We start from the raw sequence: 25,401 nt of genomic DNA, 5'->3' as shown, positions 1-25,401 counted from the left end.
AATTTCTGTAAAGTTCTTCCTCTTTTATCCCTGTCTGTGGATATTGCTTTTTCTTTTTTTTTTTTTTTTTTTTTGGTTTGATTTCTATTTTTTGCAGTACACTGAAAGTACACCGACGAGCATAGACTGCAGTTTAGCTGTGTTCCCAGGACCATCTGTAAGAATTTATGCGTTTCTTGGGAATCTGATCAATTCTAGCAGCAATTCCCTATATTCTTTCCAGATTAAGGAGACCTGCAATCAATTTTATATTTAAAAGTTACTTTCTGCTTGAAAAAATTGGGGGCCCAGTATCCAAAATCCATTCTATGCCTCAGAATTGATTTCCCGAATGATTCTCTTTAATGTAAACACACATGCATTTTTATGTGAAGTCATAATTATCATTTCACAGAATTTAATTCCTTCCTTCCTTCGTCCTTCCTTTCCTTCCTTCCTTCTTCCTCTTTTTCTCTTTTTTTCTTTCTTCATAGTATTTCACAGCATAAGTTTACCCCATATATTCATGAATTCTCCTGCCAATTGTTTTTTTAAGTTATTCTCACTTTTTTATATTAAAATTTATATTGCCCTAAATATTCGTGTACATAGTACATATTCAATTTTATACATTGTTCTATCAATTATTGTTAAATTATTTTTAATGATATTTCCTGATTTCAAGATAATCCACGAATAATTTAATTGAAATACAATCTTATTTTGAGCTCTTTCCCTCTCTCTCTTTCTTACCCCCACTTTCCCTCTCACTCTCCCTCTTTCTTTTTTTTCTTTTCTTTTTGTTTTGCTTGGTTTTTCTCTTTTCTTCCTCTGTGTTCTTCATTATATCTCTTGCTCCTATAGGTAATTCTTGTTGACCTGTTTATATCCTTTCATTTTTTTCAATATCAAATAATCATAGATAAACACACTCTCATAGAAGTTTCTTTTGTCAAAGATGGATCATATTATACTCATTTTTCTTCATCTTGATTTTTTCATTGAGCAATACTTGTGGAAATTCCCCAACGTAATTGTCATAGCTCTATTTTATTCTTTTTAATGATTGCAAAATATTTCAAGTTATGGAAACATCACGTTTTCATCAAAATTTCCCTTATGAGTGTCCATTTGTTTCAACTCAGTTTCTATGCTACAATGAGCAAGGGTTAGAAAGCCTTATGTACTGGTACTTTACTTTTTTTTAATGTTAATTTATTTTGGAGAGAGAGAGCATGTGTATGGGGGGTAGGGGCAGAAAGAGAGAGTGAGAGAGAGACGGTCAGGGGATCTGAAGTGGGCTCTGAGCTGACAGGAGAGAGCCCAATGTGGGGCTTGAACCCATGAACAATGAGATCATGACCTGAGGTGAAGTTCAACTGACTGAGCCACCCAGCCACCCCTGGTGTTTTACTTTTTTGAGGATAGATCCCTAATAGTAGGAATATCTGATGTAATAGATATTAGCATACTGGCATATTGCTTTTTCAAGAAAGGCAGCAAAACTCATACTCTACCAGCTTTGGATATGATTATACTTTTCCCCAGAAGTCCTGAGCAATAGGGGTTAATTTATTTATTCAAAAAGATAGAGTCCTTGCTTTAATGATGTTTATTTGTATTATTAGTCAAGAAAACTAATAAGTGAAGAATATGATGCCACAAGTGTATGGTGAAGAAAAATAAGGCAAGTTTGGGGTATAGAAGTAGGAGTGGCTATTTTAAATAAGATGGTCATAAAAAGTTTCTCTAAGGAGATGATATTTTGATAGAGGTTTGATGAAGTGGGCCATGTAATATCTGGAGTGGGAGGAGGCTTCTAGAAGGAACAAAGACCAAATGTAAAATGTCAGCAAAGAGCTTGACACTTGTGTGGATGGGTAATGAAGAGAAGGCAGAGACCAGGTTATTGTCAGGTGTTGGAAATGGGAGATGTGGACTTGGTGAGAAGTGGTCAGATTCAGGATAAATCTTAAAGGTAGAGCTGATGGGAGAACTGATGTTTAGATGTGAGGTTTAAGAAAAAGAGATAAACATGAATAATTCCTAGGCTTTTAAACTAAGCTTTGTAGTTTGGAATAATTTTATATTTATGGAAAAGTTGTAATAATAGCACAGAATTAGTTCCCATAAACCCTTTGGTCAGCTTCCCCCAGTGTTAGCATCTTACATAACTGTGGTATTACTAAATACAGTTCACACATAAGGTGGGATTGGTGATCAAGCTCTACTTCCCGAAGGGGAGAAGTATCTACATATATTTTCTGGAATATTTGTAAGAAAGATTTGTTTCTTCTACCCTAGTTACTTACTGATGCAGTCATTTGTTTATATCTGTGTAGACTGATACTCATTTTATTCTTTGGGTTATAGTTTAATACTGTAATTAATTCTTTTTGCTTAAATTATTCCATTGAGAGTTCTTTCAAGTTGATTCTAATGTCCTATGCCTATTTTTTTCTTTCCCCTCCTTGTTTTCCATCACTATGAAATGCTTCAGGTTCATTTTGTGTTTACCCTGCCCTGATCCTAGAGTCAGCCATTTCTTTCTTTCTTTTTTTTTTTTTTTTTTTAATGTTAGGCTCCTTTTTAAAAGATGTTTGTTTGTTTTGAGAGAGAGAGAGAGAGTGTGTGCTAGCAGGGGAGGAGCAGAGAGAGACAAAGAGAATCCCAAGCTGGCTCCACACTGTCAGCGCAGAGCTGGACACAGGGCTCAGTGTCACGAACCAAGAGATCATGACCTGAGACAAAACCAAGAGTTGGATGCTTAACTGACTGAACCACCCAGGTGCCCCTAGAATCAGCCATTTCTTAAGGAGCTATGTTTTTCATATGAGTTATTGGGCAAACACTGATGCTATTTACTGGAACAGGAAAGACTAGAGTAGGAGGAGGAAGCCTGGAGTCTGTTTTCTTTCTTTTTCTCCCTCTCTTTCTCCCTCCCTCTGTCCCTCCCTTTCTTCCTCCTTTCTTTTTTCCTTCCTTCCTTCCTTCCTTCCTTCCTTCCTTTCTTTCATTTTATTATTATTACTATTATACTAACATGTTAACTTTCAAAAGCGTATTAGCCATTCAAGTGGAGCTGTGGAATAGACAGTAGATATAAGAATGTACAGCGCAGAGAAGAGGGCTGTTTTTGTAAGAAAGACTCAGCGAATAAGTCTCAGACCTTAGTCTACTAAAGGATTTAGACCTCAGAAAGAATGGAAGAAATTAAGCAAGGAGGTTAAGAAAGGGCACCAAGTTGGGGTACCTGGGTGGCTCAGTTGGTTAAGCATCTAACTTTGGCTCAGGTCATGATCTTGCAATTTGTGGGTTCGAGCCCCATATTGGATTGTCTGATATCAGCACAGAGCCTGTTTTGGATCCTCTCTCTACCTCTCTGTCTCAAAAATAGAAAAACATTTAAAAAAAGAAGAACGGATAGCAAATGAGGTAGAAGACAAGCCTACTTTGTGTATGGTATCCTAGAAGCCAAGTAAAAAAAAAGGGAAAGTGATTATTTAAGTCAAACTCTCTTGAGAGAAAATTTACCATTTTGTTTGGCAATATCCAAGTTCACTGCTGACCTTGATAAGTACTATTTCAGTGGAGTTATAAAAATGAAGCCTAATTTGGAGGAGTTCAATATAGAATAGCATCTGAGGGATGGAGAATACCCTCTCTGGAGAAGGTGCTATGAAATGGAGTTGAGGGGCGCCTGTGTGGCTCAGTCAGTTAAGCAGCCGACTCTTGATCTCAGCCCAGGTCATGATCTCTTGGCTCTGAGTTCAAGCCCCATGTCAGGCTCTGCATGGATCATGGAGCCTGCTTAGGAGTCTATCTCTTCCTCTCTCTGTCCCTCTCCTGCTTGTGCATGTGTGCGCACACACTTCCTCAAAATAAATGAACTTTAAAAAAATTATAAATAAATAATTAATTAATTAAAAAATGGAGTTGAGAGGGCTGCCTGGGTTGCTCAGTTGTTTGAGTATCCAAATCTTTTTTTTTTTAATTAAAAAGTTTTTTAATGCTTATTTATTTTTGAGAGAAAGAGAGAGACAGAGCATGAGCAAAGGAGGGGCAGAGAGAGATGCATGAGTGTCCAACTCTTGATTTCAGTTCAGGTTATGATCCCATGGTTGTGGGATTGAGCCCCGTGTCCAGCTCCACACTAAGCATGGAGCTTGCTTGAGATTCTCTCTCACTCTCTCTCTCTCTCTCTCCCCCTCTCCCCTGCTCTTGCTCTCCCTCTCTTTCTCTAAAATTAAAAAAAAAAAAACAAAAACAAGTTTTTTAAGTTTAGAAATGGAGTTGAAAAATAAGGTGATGAGATAGAGAACTGATGTAAAGGGATTTTTTAATTAAATTTTTAATTTTAATTCCAGTATAGTTAACATACACTGCTATATCAGTTTCAGATGTACAATATAGTGATTCAACAATGCTATACATTATTCAGTACTTATCATAATAAATGTACTCTTTAATCATCATCACCTATTTCACCCATCTCCCCAACCACTTCTCTGGTAACCATCTGTTCTATACAATTAAGAGTCTATTGGGGTGCCAGGGTGGCTTAGTCAGTTGAGTGTCCAACTCTTGATCTCAGCTATGGCCTTGGTCTCAGGGTCATGAGTTCAAAGCCTGCTTTGAGCTCTGTGCTGGGTGTGAAGCTTACTTAAGAAAAAAAAAAACGAGAGAGAGAGAGAGTCTATTTCTTGGTTTCTCTCTCTCTCTCTTTTTTCTTTTGCTCATTTGTTTTGTTTCATAAATTCCACATATGAGTGAGACATATGGTATTTGTCTTTTTCTGACTGACTTACTTCACTTGGCATAATACTCTCTAACTCCATCCATGTTGCTGCATATGGCAAGATTTCATTCCTTCCTATGGTTGAATAATATTCTGTTGTGTATATATACCACATCTTCTTTATCCATTCATCTATTGATGGACACTTGGGCTGCTTCATTAATTTGGCTATTGTAAGTAATGCTGTTATAAACACAAGGGTGCATGTATCCTTTCAAATTACTGTTTTTGTATTTTGAGAGGTAAATACCCTGCAGTGGGATTACTGGATTGTAGGGTAGTTCTCTTTTTAACTTTTTGAGGAAACTCCATATTATTTTTCACAGTGGCTATACCACTTTTCATTCCTACCACTTCATGAGGGTTTCTTTTTCTCCACATCCTCACCAACACATGTTGTTTCTTGTGTTTTTGACTTTAGCCATTCTGATAGGCATGAGATGATATCTAATTGTGGTTTTCATTTGCATTTCCCTGATGATGAATGATATTGAGCATCTTTCCCTGTGTCTGTTGGCCATCTGTATGTCTTCTTTGAAGAAATGTCTGTTCATGTCTTCTCATTTTTAAGTGGGTTGTTTTGGGGGAGGGCGGGTATTGAGTTGTATCCATTTTTTATATACTTTGGGTATTAACCCTTTTTTGAATATGTCATTTGCAAGTATCTTCTCCCATTTGGTAGGTTGCTTTTTAGTTTTCTTGATTGCTTCCTTTGATGTGCAGAGCATTTTATTTTGATGTACTCCCAATAGTTTATTTTTGCTTTTATTTCCCTTGCCTTGTATCTAGAAAAATGGTGCTATGGCTGATGTCAGAGAAAGTACTGCCTGTGCTCTATTCTAGGATTTTTATGGTTTTAGGTCTCACATTTATGTCTTTAATACACTTTGAGCTTATTTGTGTGTATAGTTTAAAAAAGTGGCCCAGTTTCCTTCTTTTGCATATAGCTGTCCAGTTTTCCCAGCACCATTTGTTGAAGAGTCTGTCTTTTTTCCATTGTATATTCTCTCCTCCTTTGTTGAAGATTAAATGACCATATAATTGTGAGTTTATTTCTGGGTTTTGTATTCTGTTTCTTTGATCTATGTGTCTATTTTTTGTGCCAGTACCATACTGTTTTGATTACTACAGCTTTGTAATATAACTTGAAGTCTGGAATTGTGATGTCTCCAATTTTGTTTTCTTTTCCAAGATTGCTTTGGCTATTTTGGGTCTTTTGTGTTTCCATATAAATTTTAGGATTTTTTGTTCTAGTTCTGTGAAAACTGCTGTTGGTATTTTGATAGGGATTGCATTATATCTGTAGATTGCTTAGGGTAGTATAGACATTTTAACAATATTTGTTCTCCCAACCCATGAGCATGGAATGTATTTCCATTTCTTTGTGTTGTCTTCAATTTCTTTCATCAGTGTTTTATTATTACTTTTTTTAAATGTTTATTTGTTTTTGAGAGAGAGAGAGAGAGAGAGAGACAGAGTGTGAGCAAGTTGGGGAAGGGTAGAGAGAGAGAGGGAGACACAGAATCTGAAGCAGGCTCCAGGCTCTGAACTCTGAGCTGTTCAGCACAGAGCCCAATGTGGGGCTCGAATTCATAAACTGTGAGATCATGACCTAAGCCAAAGTCAGAGGCTTAAGTGACTGAGCCACCCAGGAGCCCCTTTTCATCAGTGTTTTATAGTTTCAGAGTATGGGCCTTTCTTTTCTTTGGTTATGTTTATTCCTAGGTATTTTATTTTTGATGCAACTGTAAATGAGATTTTTTTTAACATTTATTTTTTTTTTAGAGGCAGAGAGAGAGAGAACGTGAGAGGGGGAGCAGCAGAGAATTAGGGAGACACAGAATCCTGAAGCAGGCTCCGGGCTCTGAGCTGTCAGCACAGAGCTTGATGCGGGGCTCAAACCCATTACCCACAAGATCATGACCTGACCCAAAGTGGGACGCTTAATCAGCTGAGCCACCCAGGCACCCTGAGATTGTTTCCTTATTTCTCTTCCTGCTGCTTCATTATTAGTAGATAGAAATGGAACAGATTTCTGTACATTGTTTTTTTATCCTACAACTTTATTTAATTCATTTATCAGTTCTAGTAGTTTTTTGGTAGAGTCTTTTGGGTTTCCTATATACAGTATCATGTCATTTGCAAATAGTGAAAGTTTTACTTCTTCCTTGCCAATTTGGATGCCTTCTTATTTCTTTTTGTTTTCTGATTGCTGTGGCTAGGACTTCCAGTACTATGTTGAACAAAAGGGATTTTTAAGTTTGGAGACATTGCAACATATTTGCAGACAGATGGGGATAACTCAGTAAAATGGGGGGTGAGGAGGAATAGTGGTGCAGGAGCAAGAGGAAATAATTGAAGTAGCAAAGACCTAAAACTGAGTGAGAGGAAATGGAATCTAAGAGAAGGGATTTATCTTAGGTGGGAGAAAGAAGTTTCTCCATTATGACAGCATCGAAGACTGACTATATGGGTACAAATATCAAAGGTATACAAGATATGGATAAGAGAGGAAGTTGAGGGGCACTTGCATGCCTGTCAGTTGAACGTCTGACTTTGGCTCAGGTCCTAATCTCACGGTTCCTGAGTTCAAGCCCTGTGTCAGGCTTGCTGCTGTCAGCTCAGAGCCTGCTTTGGATCCTCTATTCCCCTCTCTCTCTGCCCCTTCCCCGTTTGTGTGTGCGTGCTCTTTCTCTCAAAAATAAATAAAAACATTTTTTAAGAAAGAGGAAATTGAATCACTGTTCTTCCAATTTTCTCAGAAGCTGTTACCATAAACTGAGAGAGAGGAGATGGAAAGAAATGTTGGAGAGTTACAAAGAAGGAAAGGTGCTTTTGTTAGTGGTGTCATAAGGGGTAAAGGGTGAATTAATAAATGTGATAAAGAATGTCAGGTGTTACTGAGGACCACTTGAAGTCTGTGGTCATATATCAATAGTTATGCCAGTGATTCAACATCCTATATTTTCTCTAGTCATGATTATCTGTTCAGCTACGAGGGTAGAGTCGTAGTAGGAAGAGAGCTGAATTTAACCAAGTGATTTTTTTTTCATGCTGATTTGTAGAAAGAGAGAAAAGTCTTGGAGGTGAGTACATATACCATACCTTGTTATAAAGGTTCTTTAAGGCTTCCCTGTGACCCACTGATCCTAAGTACCCTTGTGATCCTAGAGCCTGAAACACCTTTTTAATCCCTTTTACTCGCTCTAATCAAGTTTGTACCACTTTTTTGGTCAATCTCATTAATTTAAAGTTTTTTTAGAATATTATATACTTCTTTAGGTTTTAAAATTTTTCCCTGAATTTTCACCTAGATTTTCTTGTAATTCTTGCAAATTTCCCACAATTATAGTTATGTCTTTTGCCATGTGTTAGAGATCTATCTGAGCAATTTTAGACAATTGTTTGTAAACCTTTGAGCACAGCTGATTGAGTGGAAGAATCCCATGGTGAATACCTGATACATAAATAGCCTCATTAGAACTGATTTAATTTGTTTTGGTTACTCTTGTCCACTTTACTGAAATAGAATGAATAAGTGCTATCATCGTTTTAGAAAACTTTTTTGGTCATGTGATACTACTTTATTACAGTTCAACACATGTTAGGAAAACATGGAAATTCATTCTTTGTTGTTTAGTAAATGAGTAGATACTGCATATATTTTGATAACCGCACTTAAGTGTGTGTGAAGGTACAAAATTAGAGTGATATTGATACTTAAGAAATAAGTCTAAATAGAATCAATATGACTGTCAGTGTGTTTTTTTTCTTTTAGAAAAATAGCATCAAACTTTACATGGTGGATTGGTCTTTCCTGCTAGATGCTTTTGCCCTACGTCCTTTGTTCCTGTCAGGGAGCTGTCCTTCAGAGAGAATGACGCTTTACTGGATGAGGGCGTATTAATTATGCAATACCATATTTTAAGAAGCAGTTGCAAATGCAATTAAACTATTGCACTGAACTTATAAGTATTTTTATCACCTTAGAAACAGTGAACAGCAAATTCACATTTCTTTACTTGTGTTCACAAATGGACATTTCCTTTTGACATTCTGAAACTGAAATGAGCCAGGCTTCCAGACATGCAGAAATGACTGGCTTTGGGAGTCTCAAATTCTGTGATTCTGAGAGGAACAACTTTATTCTCAAAAACTCAGCATCTGCAAAAGATTTTTTTTAATATTTCAAGTTCTAATTTAAATTTTAGTCAGTGACATATAGTGTAATATTAGTTTCAGGAGTAGAATTTAGTGATTCATCACTTACATATGACACTCAGTGCTCATCGCATGCAAGAGATACTAGGTTGTTTTTTTTTTAGCACAGGAACAAGATAAGAGTGTCTTAAGTTATATTTCCTTATAGTTAATCAATGAATCATCCATTAAAAATAACACAAGCTGATCTTATAGCTCGGTCAAGGCTACCACTGCGATGTGACCTTCAGGAACCTCAGTGAAATCTAGCATGACTATTGACTAAAACATGTCAACAAGAGCTTTGTGCCTCTGACCTACCAATGATGCCCTTTAGAGAAAATGTTGGCAAACATGGGAGAGTGCCTTGACCCTTGTCACTCCAGTTGGCCGCTAGGATTTGGAGGGTGGTTTGCAGTAATGTCCATAGGCGACCAGGAAGCCAAGGAACTTGAAACAAGGAGAAGTGATATTCATCATTCCCTCTAGCTCTGCAATACTGTAAGAATTTCTAAAAGTGAAAAACTGGGTTTCAGAGAATTTCTTTTTTTTTTTCTTCTTAATTTAAATTCAAGTTAGGTAGCCTACAGCATAGTCTTGGCTTCAAGAGTAGAATCCAGTGATTCATCTTACATATGACACTCAGTGCTCATCCTGAAAAGTGCCCTCCTTAATACCCATCACCCATTTAATGGATCCTCCACCCGCCTCCCCTCCAGCAACCCTCGGTTTGTTCTCTGTATTTAAGAGTCTGTTATGGTTTGCCTCCCTCTCTGTTTTTATCTTGTTTTTCCTTCCCTTCCCCTATGTTCATCTGTTGAGTTTCTCAAATTGCACATATGCATGAAATCATATCATGTCTGTCTTTCTCTGACTGACTGACTTTGCTTAGCACAATACCCTCTAGTTCCATCCACAGTGTTGGCAAGTGGTAAGATTTCATTATTTTTTATCACCGAGTAGTAATACACACACACACACACACACACACACACACACACACACACACATATATGACGTCTCCTTTTTAATATATTTTTATTTTTTTGATTTAAAAAGATTTTTTTAACATTTACTTATTATTGAGAGACACACACACACACACACACACACACACACACACACAGAGCATGAGTGGGGGAAGGGCAGAGAGAGGGGGAGACACAGAATCCGAAGCAGGCTCCAGGCTCTGAGCTATCAGCACAGAGCCCGATGCAGGGCTCGAACTCACAAACTGTGAGATCATGACCTGAGCCGAAGTCAGTCGCTCAACCAACTGAGCCACCCAGGTGCCCTTTTTTTATATATTTTTAAATGTTTATTTATTTTTTAGAGAGAGAGAGACAGAGCGTGAGCAAGGTAGGGGCAGAGAGAGAGAGGGAGACACAGAATCTGAAGCAGGGTTCAGGCTCTGAGCTGTCAGCACAGAGCCCTACATGGGGCTCGAGCCTGATGCAGGGCTCAAACACCAGCCATGAGATTATGACTTGAGCCTAAGTCAGATGCCCAACTGACTGAGCCCTCCAGCTGCCCCATATATACTACATCTTCTTAATCCATTCATCAGTTGATGGACATTTAGGTTCTTTCCATAATTTGGCTGTTGTTGATAGTGCTGCTATAAACATTAGGGTGCATGTGCCCCTTCAAATCAGCATTTTTGTATTCTTTGGATAAATTCCTAATACACAATTGCTGGGTCATAGGGTAATTTCCTTTTTAATTTTTTGAAGAACATACATATTGTTTTCCAGAGTGGCTGCAACAGTTTACATTCCCATCAACAGTGAAAAAGGGCTCCCCTTTCTCCACATCCTCATGAACATCTCTTGCTTCCTGAGTTGTTAATTTTAGCCATTCTGACAGGTTTGAGGTGGTATCTCATTGTGGTTTTGATTTGTATTTCTCAGGGCATTTCTTAATTGAACCTCAGATATTAGAAAACACCAGATATGAACCATAAATGTTAGGTGCACAATTCTAAATGATAACGTAGATTTATGCCACTGTTATTTTTTATTGTAATTAAAATCATAAACTGGGGTTCTTTAGATGAATGCCACAAAGAATTGATGACAGCAAATAATGTTGCATTTCCAGTAGTATACATGTTCCTAGTCTTCCATAAATTTCACTCACCTTGAATATTTTTCTTAGTGTCTGGGATGGTTCTTTTTGTCCACAAATCAGTCCCAGGTATCACTTGTCATAGCTCAGGTCACCCATAGAACTGGGATCCCATTCAAGTACTGGTATAGTAACAGGCTATGCTAGGAGTATCCAACTCAGGTCATGATTACTTCATAGACACAGAATTCCTGGAATCCTGGAAAATGGCAGTGCCCACAAATCTTGCGTAGACCACCACTGATGTGCCCAGAGGGAAGAATGTGCAGAGGAAGAATAAGAGCCCCTAGATCTTCCTGAGATATATTACTTAGATATTTTTCCTTTACAAAGTTGACTGGGTCTCAGAGTGAGTGCTATTGATCCACAGATCTTAGCACAACTCTTTAAATTCTCTCTCGCATAAGTGCACACACATTTCCTTACACAGTCTCACACAGCCCACGTCCCCAGGTCAAATCTCCAGAAATAGGGTGCTAGGTTGAAATGGTTTCCAGCATCAACTACTGCACATTGTACCCAGAAGTAGCACTGATCCTCAGATGCCCAGTCTTGGAACTTTGCTTTGAATATGACTTTCTCTTCCAGAATTATTCTTGCTTTGTGATGGACTCCTCCCAGGGCTTGACTGGTCTCAGTTAGGGTCAATCCTGTCCATCAAATATATGTTTATATACTTGATTTTCAAACAGGTCAGAGTTTGGGTTCCTTTTTTCCATTACCAAGGGTCCTTTGGCCTCTGTCTAAATTACAGGGTAATTATAGGTATGTAAATTTAGATACTTTTGTTTTTTTCAATAGACTACTTAAATGCCTATGAAAAGTCTTTTATTTATTTGGTTATAAAAGACAATTATGTTTTCAATTTCAATTTTAACAATCAGTGGCCCCAAAATACTTAATCTCTTCCTACAGATTTAGCTGCATATCAAATATATAGCAATCAATTTTTGTATGTATAAAATAGAGAACTAGAGAGCAATTTCCTTACTTTTTTTTATAACAACAAACACTTTTTATTTTTAGGATAAAATTTTAAATCATACCTTAATAGTTAAAAATGACATTTAAATAATATGAATTCATCTTCATTAACCAGAAAATTTGAGTTGAGATTATGAATGACATTTATAGACATAGTCAACTCAGCATCTATTTATTTTTAGTATTTTGTTTTAATTGCAAATAATTTTTAAAGCTTTAATTCGTTGGACAGATTATAAGCAGGTAGAGATCTGTTAGTATATTTGCTTGACCTGCAATCTTAGGATATGTATTTATCATTAACAGAGAAAACAGAAGAAGTTATATTCTGAAATATACCTCAAAATGAGTGCAACAGGTGATAGAAATAATTGTTTCAGTGGTCTTGAGTATGTCATCATTTGAGGGTATAATGTTCTCAACAGAGTTTAAGATACTTAAAATTATACTTAAAATTGAATTTTGAATCAATCTTTCCAAAATTTCTCAAATTCTTCTGCTAACCAAAGTGACTCAATAACCTCTAATGTGCTCTATAATTCTTCCTTTTTTTTTTTTGTAAATGTTTATTGTGAGAGAGAGAGTGAGAGCAAATGAATGGGGGAGGGGCAGAGAGAGCAGGAGAGAGAATCCCAAGCAACCTCCTTGCTGACAGCTCAAGAGCCTGATGTGGAGCTCCATCTCATGAACTGTGAGATTGTGACCTGAGTTGAAATCAAGAGTGATGCTCAACTGACTGAGCCACCCAGGTGCCCCTCTAGTTAGCTCTATAATTCTAACCATAATTTGATAAAACTTATGAGTACCACAGATACTCTAGTCTGTTCTAAATCCATGTATCCATGCATATCTGTGTAAATATACATAATGTTTAAAGGTAGAAAGAGGCTTCCAGATGTACAATGTTCCTGAGGCATTTTTTTTTTCCTTAAAGATTTTGATGTTTTAAGGTTGTATGAACAAAACAGCCTATGTTCTTTACTCAGGCTATTTCTTCATTCAAGTAACCCATTTACAGGTTTTCTATACTACGTATTATTATTGGTTATGGTCTGTGTTCACTTCTGGCTACTGTGGAAATAATACATTAACCACACTTCACAAACTTCTCTATCTCATCTCTAAGGAAAACTTTTATATTTGTATATGACAAATAAAAAAGAATGGAAATTTCATTAATTGCTTAGAGAAAGTGATTATATACATTTTAGTTTGAGAAAATTCAAGGCTATAATTGTTGTGAGGATGTCATCACTTTTTAAAATTATTGCACTAATCATTTTAATTTATGGCACTGTAATTTTAAAAACAAGATTTTTCTTAAAAGCCTAAGTAAGGTATCTTAAAACCAGGACATATTAATGTTTGATATAATTTTATAATTAAGTAGTTTCCTTTAAGCAAATCAAAAAACATAATAAATATTTATCCTGATTGTTATCAATGATTTAGCTATGACATTTTGGTTGGTTTTTCTGGATTTTTGTTTGTCTTTAAGACATGAAACTCCTGGAGACTGGAAAGTTATTAAAATCTAGTGTAATGCTGATTAATAAGATGGAATTTCCTTAACTTCATTCCCATAGTAATATGTGTTCATTGATTAGAAATTTGCTAATTTCTTCTTCTAGGATGGATATTCTTTCTGCTAAATTATATACAGTCTGATCATTTAGTTCTGTATTTAATGCCTTGTTTATATTCCACGATTCCTATTGATTTTCCTGTGTCACATTATATTTATACCATGTAGTTAGCTTTGTTCTTTGAAAATATAACCTTATGTGACGTATTGAGACATGTTTTCTTTTTTAAGGAAAAAATAAGGAGATATCAACCGACTGAAATGATGTTTTCAGAAGCATAGAGTCTTCAGGAAGATACTGGAGTTCATGAGATCTCAAGGTTAGCAGTTCCTACATTATTATTTACATGCTTTTACAGATCTGAAATGTAACTGTGTAACTGTTGCAAGTTGTTGCTAATGTGTAATTGGATAATAAGGACACATGTTTACTTAAAATACATATTTTAACAAGATCTCTTCAGAATTAAAAAAAAATCATTTATACCAGAAATATATTGTTTAGTTCAATTGGGGATGGTTAAAAAAATATATTGTTTCAGCAGAAAATCATTGGTTATTAAAATTTGCTTCGCTTTTATAAAGGGTAGCACTATTAACATAAAAAATATAGGCATCCTTATAAATTTTTTTTTAATGTTTATTATTGAGAGACAGAGAGAGACAGAGCATGAGCATGGCAGAGACAGAGAGATGGGGAGACACAGAATCCAAAGCAGGCTCCAGGCTCCAAGCTGTAAGCACAGAGCCAGACTCAGGGCTCAAACTCAGAAACCGCAAGATCATTACCTGAGTGGAAGTCAGACGGTTAACTGACTGAGCCACCCAGGTGCCCCTAGGCATCCTTATAAAATTTTATTTCTGATTTGATAAAGCATGCACACCTACTTTGCAAACTTTTCATTTATTTTGTATCTTTGGTTGCAACATATATGCATATATACAAATAGTTTAGAAAGATAGCTAATCATCAATCCTGCTACAATTCTTTGAATCCCACTCCCTGACTTTCCCAAAGTACAGTGAAACAAATTATCCTTTTGTTGGAAAATATGGGCTCAATAAAATGACAATTCATATGAATGAGCAGAAAGATAGTCGAGGACCTTTTCTATGTTGTTTAGAGTCCTATGTCTGGAAAAGAAAAAAACAAAACAGCTTATTATAATAATAAACTAATGTAAAATCTTCATTTAGAAGTTTGAATTACAATGTAGGTTGAAATAGTTTATTCTCATGGGATAGCTTGAGAAAGTAGATGATTTCTGCCTTCTTTATTTGGTAAGACCCAATATCAAATATTCATAATTTAAAATGAAAAAGTATTGATAATCTTTTATTTTGATTTCCTTGGTCAGTCTTGTCTTCAACTTCTACATCTTTTCCTCACCCATCCAAGGATATATTCATTCAAAATTCATTTAGGACTTACCACATGCAAGGCAATGGGCTAAGTGCTTTGGTTGTTTCAAGATAAGATGTGGTTCCTGTTCTCAAGAAGTGCCCGACCAATATGTTACTCAGAAATTAATTTTATTATTAACGCAAGCAGTGGGTACGTAAAAAGACAAGCCAGATTTAAAAGACCATGTAATGAATCCTAAAGTGCACTGAGAATTATTTGGGGGGTTATTCATATTTTCACATTATGGCTTTTATTGGTCTAGCATGGCGAGAGTTCATACCAATGGAAGTGTTGTTGCTCTATTACAACCCACACCCAACTGACCTTTTATTAAAGTATCTCTTCAAGTACAACACAAGTAATATGCAATTTTAAGTCAGAAGTCACTTTTTTGCCACAACTGCAAATTTAATGTTGTAGAAAGTAGTCATGCAAACACCTATGAAAAGAACAAAGGTGAGCATTGCCTACTTGGTAGTTTTTTATTTATTCCAGTACATTTGACTTCTTTATTAAGCTCACCAGAGAGCTAAATCATTTCCCCAATGACCCAGAAAGGCATGCAGGTTAGAAAAGGATTGAATGCTATAAACCTGTGAGGTATCCATATGCAAATAGTAGCTAGATGAGTAAAGAATTTGCAGTGGTGTGGGAGTCCAGACTGCTTGAAATGGAATTGCACAGTACTGTGCTTCTCATGAAAAGCTTTTAAAAAGGTGATATGTGAAGAAATTAAAGCAAATCAAGTAATTAAGAATAGTAAAATTGTTTTTTGAAAAGTCAGTGAAGATAATCTCTTTCTTAATGGTGCCATTAGATTTGCCGTTAGATTGATTTATGTAACAACCACAACCATTCAACAAGTAAGTATTTTTTTTAAAGTTTATTTATTTTGAGGGGCGCCTGGGTGGCTCAGTCAGTTGAGCGTCTGACTTCGGCTCAGGTCATGATCTCACGGTTTGTGAGTTCAGGCCCGCCTCAGGCTCTGTGCTGACAGCTCGGAGCCTGCAGCCTGCTTTGAATTCTGTGTCTCCCTCTCTCTCTGCCCCTCCCATGCTCATACTCTGCCTCTCTGTGTCTCTCAAAAATAAATAAATGTTTAAAAAAAAAGTTTATTTATTTTGAGAGTGCAGGAGTGTGCATGCGCGGGGGAGGGGCAGAGAGAGAGAATCCTAAGCAGGCTCTGTGCTGTCCCCATGGAGCCCTACACGGGGCTCCATCTTGTCAATCATGAGATCATGACCGGAGCCAAAATCAAGAGTTGTACACTTAACCAACAGCTACCCAGGCGCTCCTTAGCAAGTATTTATTTATCAAGTGCCTACGATGTGCATGGGAGGAACAGCAGTGAATAATACACACCAATATTCTCACCATAGTGGAAATTACATTCTAGAGGGTAATAACATATAAGCAATAAAAACCAAAGTTAATTATATATTATGTTAGATGGTCCGAGTGCTATGGAGAAAAAGTAAACAGGAAAGAGAATGTAGAATATAGAGGGGTGGCATTTAAAAATTTTTTTTTAATGTTTATTAATTTCTGAGAGAGAGAGAGAGAGAGTGTGAGTGAATAGGGGAGGAGCAGAGAGATAGGGAGACAGAATCAGAAGCAGGCTCCAGGCTCTGAGCTGCCAGCAATAGAGCCTGTCACGGGGTTCGAACTCACAAGCTGCAAGATTGTGACCTGTGCCGAAGTCAGATGCCCAACTGACTGAGCCACCCAGGCGCCCCTAGATGGGTGGCATTTTTAAATAAGCCTAATGACTTAGTACTGCATAAACAAGAGAGATAGATACTACCTTTGCCCAAATAGTGCCAATTAAAAACGAATGTGATAAAACATAACACCTGCTGGTAAGTTTTCTAAATCATCATTTGTTAAGGTAAATGTTGTTGATATATGTAAAATAACTAGTATGTGTCTTCCTTAATTTCACCAGAAAGAGAAGATATATTTTTAAAATGATAATATACTTACTACTTGTACATAAAACGTTGTCAAAATGTTTGCAAGAAGCATGCATTTAACGTGGATTAGTCCAATCACTTGCTAAAGTGTTAAAAGCTGTAACTGTTCATCTGTGTAGGGGAGAAAGTTAATCCCTTTTTTGAATTGAATAAATATTATGAACCTAAAGTAGTTACAGATCTCTATGATAATACATATAGATGACACATGGTGCTAGAAAGTTCTATATCATTGTCTTTGTTCTTCTATCATTAGTCTTATCATTTTAGGAGAGCTCTAAGTACTGAGACTGAAGATGGAGGGGAGTTATTTAAATACCTTCTCATTCCTGTAGTACTAATTTTTAATGTTTTAATTTTTTTTCTGAATGTATAGCATATTTTTATTTATTTTTATTTGTTTTAAAATTTTTTTAATGTTTATTTATTTTTGAGACAGAGAGAGCCACAGCATGAACAGGGGAGGGGCAGAGAGAGAGGGAGACACAGAATCTGAAGCAGGCTCCAGGCTCCAAGCTGTCAGCACAGAGCCCTGAGTGGGGCTTGAACTCACGGACCGTGAAATCATGACCAGAGCTGAAATCGGACACTTAACTGACTGAGGCACCCAGGCACCCCAAGTAGTATTAATTTTTTAAAAGACACATGTCTTCCTTTGTATATCTGATTTATTAGAAGATATATGAGGTTTGGAAATTAAAATAAATTAGTCTATTTGTGATCTTCAACAAGTGAGCCATCAACTTTCATTTGATGGTAATCTGGTTGGAATTTTCTATGAAACATTATGAAATATTAAGTGCAGAGCACAGGAATCTGGAAGTGTGTATGGCCCAGATGACCTGTTTGCAATCCATCTGAACTATAGGTGAATGCATCACATAAATTGATATTATCTTAAAAGCCATTCAGTTTGACTTTCCTGTATAGAATTGAAAGGTTTAGCCAATTTGATATGCAGAAAAAGAAGTTAAATCAATTCTTTTTCAGTGTTATTAAGTCAGTGTGAAAAGAATATCTAGCCATCCAAATAAAAAATGGATTAGGAGGTCTCAGAACCTACCAAATATTCCAACTCCTTCAATATTCCAAAAGGCAGGGATTGTAAATGGTGTATCATGTAAAGGAAATAAATGTCCAGTAGTGTAGTACTAAAGAAATGATGTAGTGAAGGTCACAATTGTTTAGAAGGTCTATTTTAATTAAACCAAAACAGAGAGTACCTCTTACATGTGGTATAGACAGAAGAGACAGTCAGCTCTATGAGTTTGACCTGAAGAGATAACTGGTATTATCTGTTTTGGGAAAACCAAAAGAAAAGAAAACATGAGAAATGCAAGAACCATGGAAGATTATGGAGAAAACAAGAACTTCTCATGTAACGTCCCCATGTCAGAGATCTATTCCTTCAAACCAGTATTAATCTTCATTGCATTTATCTGGAAACTTCAAAGGAAAGAGCTATAAACTCTTTTATTTAAGGGTAACTGAAATGTGACTTCAAAAGCAAGTGGAAAATAGCATATGCTTTCTTATAAAAATCCCTTGCTTTCATTCTCCCTGTATTTGCTTTACAAGAGTTTAAGCCAGGAGTCCTTTACAAATTTGTACCCCAAATCCAGTTCCCCATGGACTGACTCCTCCATTTTCTCACAAACTACCACCCACAAATGTACATCTTTGAATCTCCCATCATCTGGCATGCCCATGCCCTGGGTGGGTCCTCCTTCTCCACCTTTTTTCAATGGTTCTCCAGATATCTACTACCATTTTCATTCTTCCATCATTCTTACAAGTAGTTCAACTATCCCAGGTTTCTCAGCCTCAGCAATACTAACAGTTGGATCAGATAATTCTTTGCCGTGGGTGCTATTTCATGCATTATAAAATGTTCAGTAGCATCCCTGGCACTAGACATCCGGAGTATTACACACACACACACACACACACACACACACACACACCCCACTTTGGAAAAACCAGAACTGTCTCTAGACATTGCCTAGTGTCCCCTTGGTACAAAATTACCCCAAGATGAGAACCACTTATCAAACCCTAACCTCCACAATCTCAATAGATAACCACTCCATATCAACCACAAAGCCTCCTAACCATCTTCAACATCTTGTTCTCAATTAAAGCTCAATGGAGACACTTTAAATTCCAGCTTCTCTTATTAAAGTGAGACTCACCTCTGACCATCGGAGTGTTTTTAGTTTCCTTTTATTTGCTTATACCTGGCTTTGTATCTAAAATGTGTCTTATGAAATAATGATTGAATGTAAAACAAATAAAAAAAATCAGGGAAAGGAAAAAATAAAGTAAAAACAAGATTAAGTCAGGAGTGAGGTTATAAATAAACCCTTTTCTTTTCACTTCTTTTTCTTTGAATTCAGTCAGACTTGGATCTTTCCATATTCACCAAGTCTTGCTTGAAATTGAGCTTGGACACCAGCAGCTTACTCTCTACATTTCTACAGCCTGTCCTTTCTTACATGGTACCTGCAGCCTTGAACCCAAAGTATAGTGAACCCTCCCTTATACCCAGGCACATGAGTACTACAGGAGCAAATGACCCACTCTGCAGATTTATGGTTTTCTAATCTGAGTTAGTTCCTTAATAGCATCCACTAATCCTTTCCCTATGACCATGGTCAGACACTATTTCAAAAGTTTATCGCCCCACTCAGGCCATGCAATCTCTCCCCTTCATTCTTGGTGCACCTGCTATTTTAACAAGAAAATTGAGGTCATTGTGTGGAAACTACTTGTGCATCCTTGCCATTCCCTCCAGCATCAAACAGCTACATGTATCAACATTCTTTCTTTCCTCCATTCTTAAAGGATCAAGAATCCTTCCTATTCAAGGCACAGCCTGTGTTTGATTTTATTCCCTATCGCTGATGCTTTGGCCATTAGTTATTTCCTTTTTGTACTTTATCTTCAATTTTTTCTTCTTTGTTCACTCTTTTCTTTCAACCTGTATACATTCTTCAAACTTCTATCCAAAAAAAAGTTAATCAGGAAACAAAAGCAAACTGATCTCTCTTCACCAGATTTCACCAGCCCTACTATCCAATTTCTCTCCTCCCCAACCCATTCAAAGTCTCCATACAGCAGTCTACCTTCATTATCTCCAATTTCTAAGATCCAGTCACTCCTCAGCACAGTGCGATCTGATTTCTAACCCCATTTAACAGAGCATGCTCTCTCTAAAGGCACAGATGACCCGGCAGCCCGTATCTTGACTGGCTCTCCCAGGGGTATTTGACACTGTTAACTTCATTTTTCTTCTTCCACTCCCTGGGCTGTTGTAACACCCCTCCCTCTTGGTTTGCCTCACACCTTGTAGACCCTTTTGTAAAGGCAGGTTCTCCTTCCTCTGTTCCTTCACAAGGTGAATCACAAAGTGAATCACAAACTCAAGTACTGATAGGTGGCCATAGGTAATATAAATGAATGAAATCAGGTAATTAAAAACAATAAACAATGTAGAGGGTAAATAACACACCCATAAAAGTTCTTGACATTTTACTTGTGCTCAAATGGCAGTGCTCACCTTATTGTTCGTCTGTCCTCCCTGCTGTCCCTGATCAAACCACTCTTATGACTTTAATTACAATGGCAATGACTACAACCTTTACTTGATTAAGCAACAGAATTACATATTACACACACACGTATATAGGATATCAATGCCTAACAAGGACACACACAAAAACCAATCATCAGAGCAATGGAATGGAATAGAAAGTCTAAAACCTGTCAATTTATACATGCAATCATAAAATGCAACAAAGAAAAGTCAGTTGGGAGGTTCCCCAATGAAAGACTATTAATGCTCCCAAGTATACATAATTAATTAGTGTCTGCTAGAGAAGGCATTTCAAACAGGAGAGGGGGAATGAAGCAGAGACAGACAATGGCTTACTGAATAGAAGATACTAGCACAATGTTTTAACTATATGGGGAAAACTATGGTGTGATCTACACATACAATATTAAAGTAAATTGTAGATAGGATTTAAAATATTATTTTAGGGGTCCCTGGGTAGCTCAGTCAGTTAAGCGTCTTACTTAGGCTCAGGTGGTGATCTCACTGTTTGGGAGTTCGAGTCCCACATCAGTCTGTCCGCTCTCAGTGCAGACAGAGCCTTTCGGATCCTCTTTCACCCTCTCTCTTTGTCCCTCCTCCGTTCATGCACATGAACGCACATGCTTGCGTTCTCTCTCAAAAATAAACATTAAAAAAATTAAAATAAAATATTATTTTAAAGTATTTTAAATTACTTTAAATATTTTCAACGCTTAAAACATCATTTAACATTGAATAAATTCAATAGCTTTCAAGAATTTATGTGACTTTGGTTCAGGAAAGAGGTCACTACAAGTTTTTTTCTGTAAAAAGTTCCCACAAGAGCTTTCCAATCATCCTAATGAAGTTTATATTTTCTCAGTGATATCTAACAACTCTATATTTTAATAATATTGACCATTTGCATAAATAATGCAAAAAATAAAAAGTGAGAAGTCATTTATTCATTTTTATATTTCTAAACAGTAAAATTCACTCTTCTAGGTTATAGTTTCACGAGCTTGACAATTGCACAGAGCTGTGTAACCTTTACCACAATCAAGACACAGAACAGTTCCATCACTTCCCAAATTCCCTTGAGCTGCCCCTTGTCAGCTCCCCCCCCTACCTCTTCCAGTCCCTGGCAACTGACCTGCTCTGTGTCACTGTAGTTTTGCCTTTTCCAGAATATCAAAACAATAGAAACATACGGAATGTAGTCTTTCGCATCTGGCCTTTTGCATTGAGCATAATGCATCTGTAATTCATTGATGCTCTTATGTGTGTCAATAGTTTGCTCCTCATTATTGCTAAGTAGTATTCCATTGTCTGTATGTACCACAGTCTGTTTATCCAATCACTCAATGAAGGACACTTAGGTTGTTTAGTTCTTGGTGTTTTGAATAAAGCTGCAATAAGCATCCCAGTAGAAATTTTTGTGAAAAACTGTTTTCATTTATCATGGGTAAATGCCCTAATGAAATTGTGTATCATGTGTTAAGTATAAGTTTAACTTTCTAAGACACTATAAAGCTGTTTTCCAGAATGGCTTTTACCATCTTGCATTCCCACCTATAATGTATGAGCATTCACACTTTTCCACACTTTCACCAGCATTTGGTATTGTCAGTTGTTATTTTATTTTAGCCATTCTAATTGTCATTGCAGTTTTTAATTTTCATGCCCATAATAAATAATAATATTGAACAACTTTCCTTGTGCATATTCACACCTATACATTTGTGAAGTGTTTGTTCAAATATTTTGAAATGTTTTGTCCAACATTTTCAAAAGGACTATTTTTTAGAGCAGTTCTTTTTAGATTCACAACAAAGCTGAGAAGAAAGTATAGAAATTTCACATATATTCCCTGCCCCGACATGTGCATAGCCTCTTCCATTATTTATATCCCCTCCCAGAGTGATACATTTATTATAACTGATGAACCTACACTAACACATTATAATCACTCAAAGTTCATAGTTTACATTAGATTTCATTCTTGGTGTTTTATATTCTATGGGTTTGGACAAATGTATAATGACATGTTTCCATCATTATAGTATCATACAGAATATTTTTACTATCCTAAAAAATATTTTGTGTTCTATCTATTTATCCTTCCTTCCCAGCCCCTGGCAACCACTAATTTTTTTTTTTTTTTACTGTCTTCATAGTTTTGCCCTTTTCAGAATGTCTTATAGTTAGGGGCGCCTGGGTGGCCCATTCAGTTGAGAACCTGATTCTTGGTTTCGGCTTAGGTCATGATCTCACTTGTGGGTTCGAACCCTGCAGTATCATTACAGGGCCTGTTTGGGATTTCTCTCTCCCTCCATCTCTGCCTCTCCCCTGCTTGGGTTCTGCCAACCTCTCTCAAAAAATAAATAAGTAAACATTAAAAAAAAGAATGTCTTGGGGTGCCCGGGTGGCTCAGTCAGTTAAACGTCATGATTTCACAATTTGTGAGTTCAAGCCCCACATCCAGCTCTCTTCTGTCAGCACAGAACCTGCTTCAAATCCTCTGTCCCTTCCCCAACTTGCACTCTCTCTGTGTGTCTTAAAACTAAATAAACATTAAAAAAAAGAATGTCATATAGTTGGAATCATATAGTATGTAGACTTACTTCTCAGATTGGCCTCTTTCACTTAATAATATGCATTCAAGTTTTCTCCATGTCGTTTTGTGGCTTGACAACCCATTTCTTCATAGCACTAAAGAATATTTCATTGTCTAGATTTATCACACTTTATTCATTCACCTACTTAAGGACATCTTGGTTGCTTCTGAATTTTGGCAATTATGAATAAAGCTTCTAGAAACATTCATGTGCAGAATTTTACTTGGACCATAAGTTTTCATCTCTTTGGGTAAATACCAAGGAGTGCAATTGCTAAGTCATGGTGAGAGTAGGTTTAGTTTTTTATAGGAACCCACCAAACTCATTGAAGTTCCTATACCATTTTGCATTCCCATCAGCAATGAATGAGAATTCCTCTGGCTCCACGTTCTCTCCAGCATTTGGTGTTGTCAATGTTTTGGATTTTGGCTATCTAATGGGTGTTAATAGTATCTTGTTTTAATTTGTATTTCCCTGATGACATATGATATGGAACATCTTTTCATATTCTCATTTGTCATCTGTGTATCTTCTTTGGTGAGTGAGGTGTCTGTGCAGGTCTTTGGCCATTTTTTAATTGCTTTTTTTTTTTCTTTTTTGTTAAGTTTTAAAAACTCTTTGTATATTTTGTTTTGCTCTATTTTTTACTGAGTTGCTTTCTATTGTTGAGTTTTGAGAGTTCTTTATAAATATTTTGGATACAAATCTTTTGGGAAATGTGAAATTTGCAAACTTTCCCCCTTCTGTGGCTTGTTCTTTGTATTCTTTAATGTTTTTCACAGAGTAGGGGGGGTTTTCCACTTTTATGAAGTCATAATTATCAATTTTTTTTCTTTTATGTATTATGGTTTGGTGTTATGTCAATAAACTCTTTGTCTAGCCTAAGGTCACAAGGATTTTGACCTGTTCTTCTAAATATTTTATAATTTCATGTTTTACATTTAGGTATATGATTTAATTTTGAGAAAATTTTTGTATAATGTAAACAATTGAGGTTCAGTAGTTTGCATATGGACATTCAACTGTTCCCTCACCATTTAAAAAAAAAGAATGTCTTTTCCCTATTAAATTACCTTTGTATTTTTGTCAGAAAGCAGTCATATTTGTTTAGGTCTCTTTCTAACCTCTCTATTCATCCCACTGATATATGTATTTATGTTTTCCCATTATCACATTGTCTTGATTATTGTAGCTTTATAGTAAGTCTTCAGATCAGATAGTATGCATCCTCTTCTATTTCAAAATTGCTTTGGTATTCTAACCACTTTGCCTTGCCCTATAAATTTTACAATCAGATTGTTGATATCTACAAAAAAATTGATTGGAAAATTCATTGCTATATATTAGAAAATGCTCCAAATTCAACTTACATAAGGAAAGACACTTAAAATATTCACAGCATATGTAAGTACATATGGTCAATATTATTAAAATATAGAGAGTTGTTAGATATTGCTGAGAAAGTATAAACTTCCTTAGGATGATTGGCAAGATCTTGAGGGAACTTTTTGCAAAAGAACTTCTGGTGACCCCTCAACTTGAAAATAAAATGTTCAACATAACTAGTAATCAAAGATCCTTGATAAATAATGCTCATTGAAACATACAAACTTTGGGAAATAGTCTAGCGTACTGACAGAAAGCATCGTTTTTAAATCAGACTGAACCTTGAGTTCATTCTCCAATTATTTGTGAAGATTTAAATAAACTTTAAACTTTCTAATGTTCAGACACTTTGCCAGTAAAGTAGATATAGAATCTGGCACATTGGAAGCACACAAATGTGTAGTTATCATCATTATATCCAGTATTGGTGAAGTTGTGGAGAAATGAACCATGTCATACTATAGGGATGCATAGGTAAATTGGTTTAACTTTTCTAGAAGGTAATTTGTTACTATGTATTAAAAGACCTTACTTTTTATATACTCTTTGACCTAGGGATTCTAACTATTTAAAAACCTTATTGAAATAGTCAATTAGGAACACAGAGCTATGTATACAAAGATGTTTACTGACATAATATTTAACATAATGAACATGAGAAACCTCTGCATGTCTGGAAAAAAATGAATGATTTAAATAAATTGTTACATATCCACTCAAAATAATATTCTGAAGTGGTTAAAATAAAAGTGTTTCTATAGCATATTTTATT

At 36.2% G+C, this 25,401-nt stretch overlaps 1 protein-coding gene across 1 annotated transcript in view; it reads left to right on the top strand.

The window, feature by feature from the left end:
* Nucleotides 1–25,401, top strand: part of CSRNP3 (cysteine and serine rich nuclear protein 3) — a 212,192-nt gene that overhangs the window by 32,563 nt on the left and 154,228 nt on the right. The window contains exon 3 of the mRNA XM_019458184.2: nt 13,905–13,993. Coding sequence (XP_019313729.2) covers nt 13,981–13,993 — 13 coding nt within the window. The 5' untranslated portion in view covers nt 13,905–13,980. The remainder of the gene's footprint in view (nt 1–13,904; nt 13,994–25,401) is intronic.

The sequence above is a fragment of the Panthera pardus genome, unplaced genomic scaffold (genome assembly GCF_024362965.1).
Source record: "Panthera pardus isolate Hobbes unplaced genomic scaffold, ASM2436296v1 HiC_scaffold_10, whole genome shotgun sequence".
Lineage (NCBI taxonomy): Eukaryota > Metazoa > Chordata > Mammalia > Carnivora > Felidae > Panthera > Panthera pardus.
This window is presented reverse-complemented; position numbering and strand designations above follow the sequence as displayed.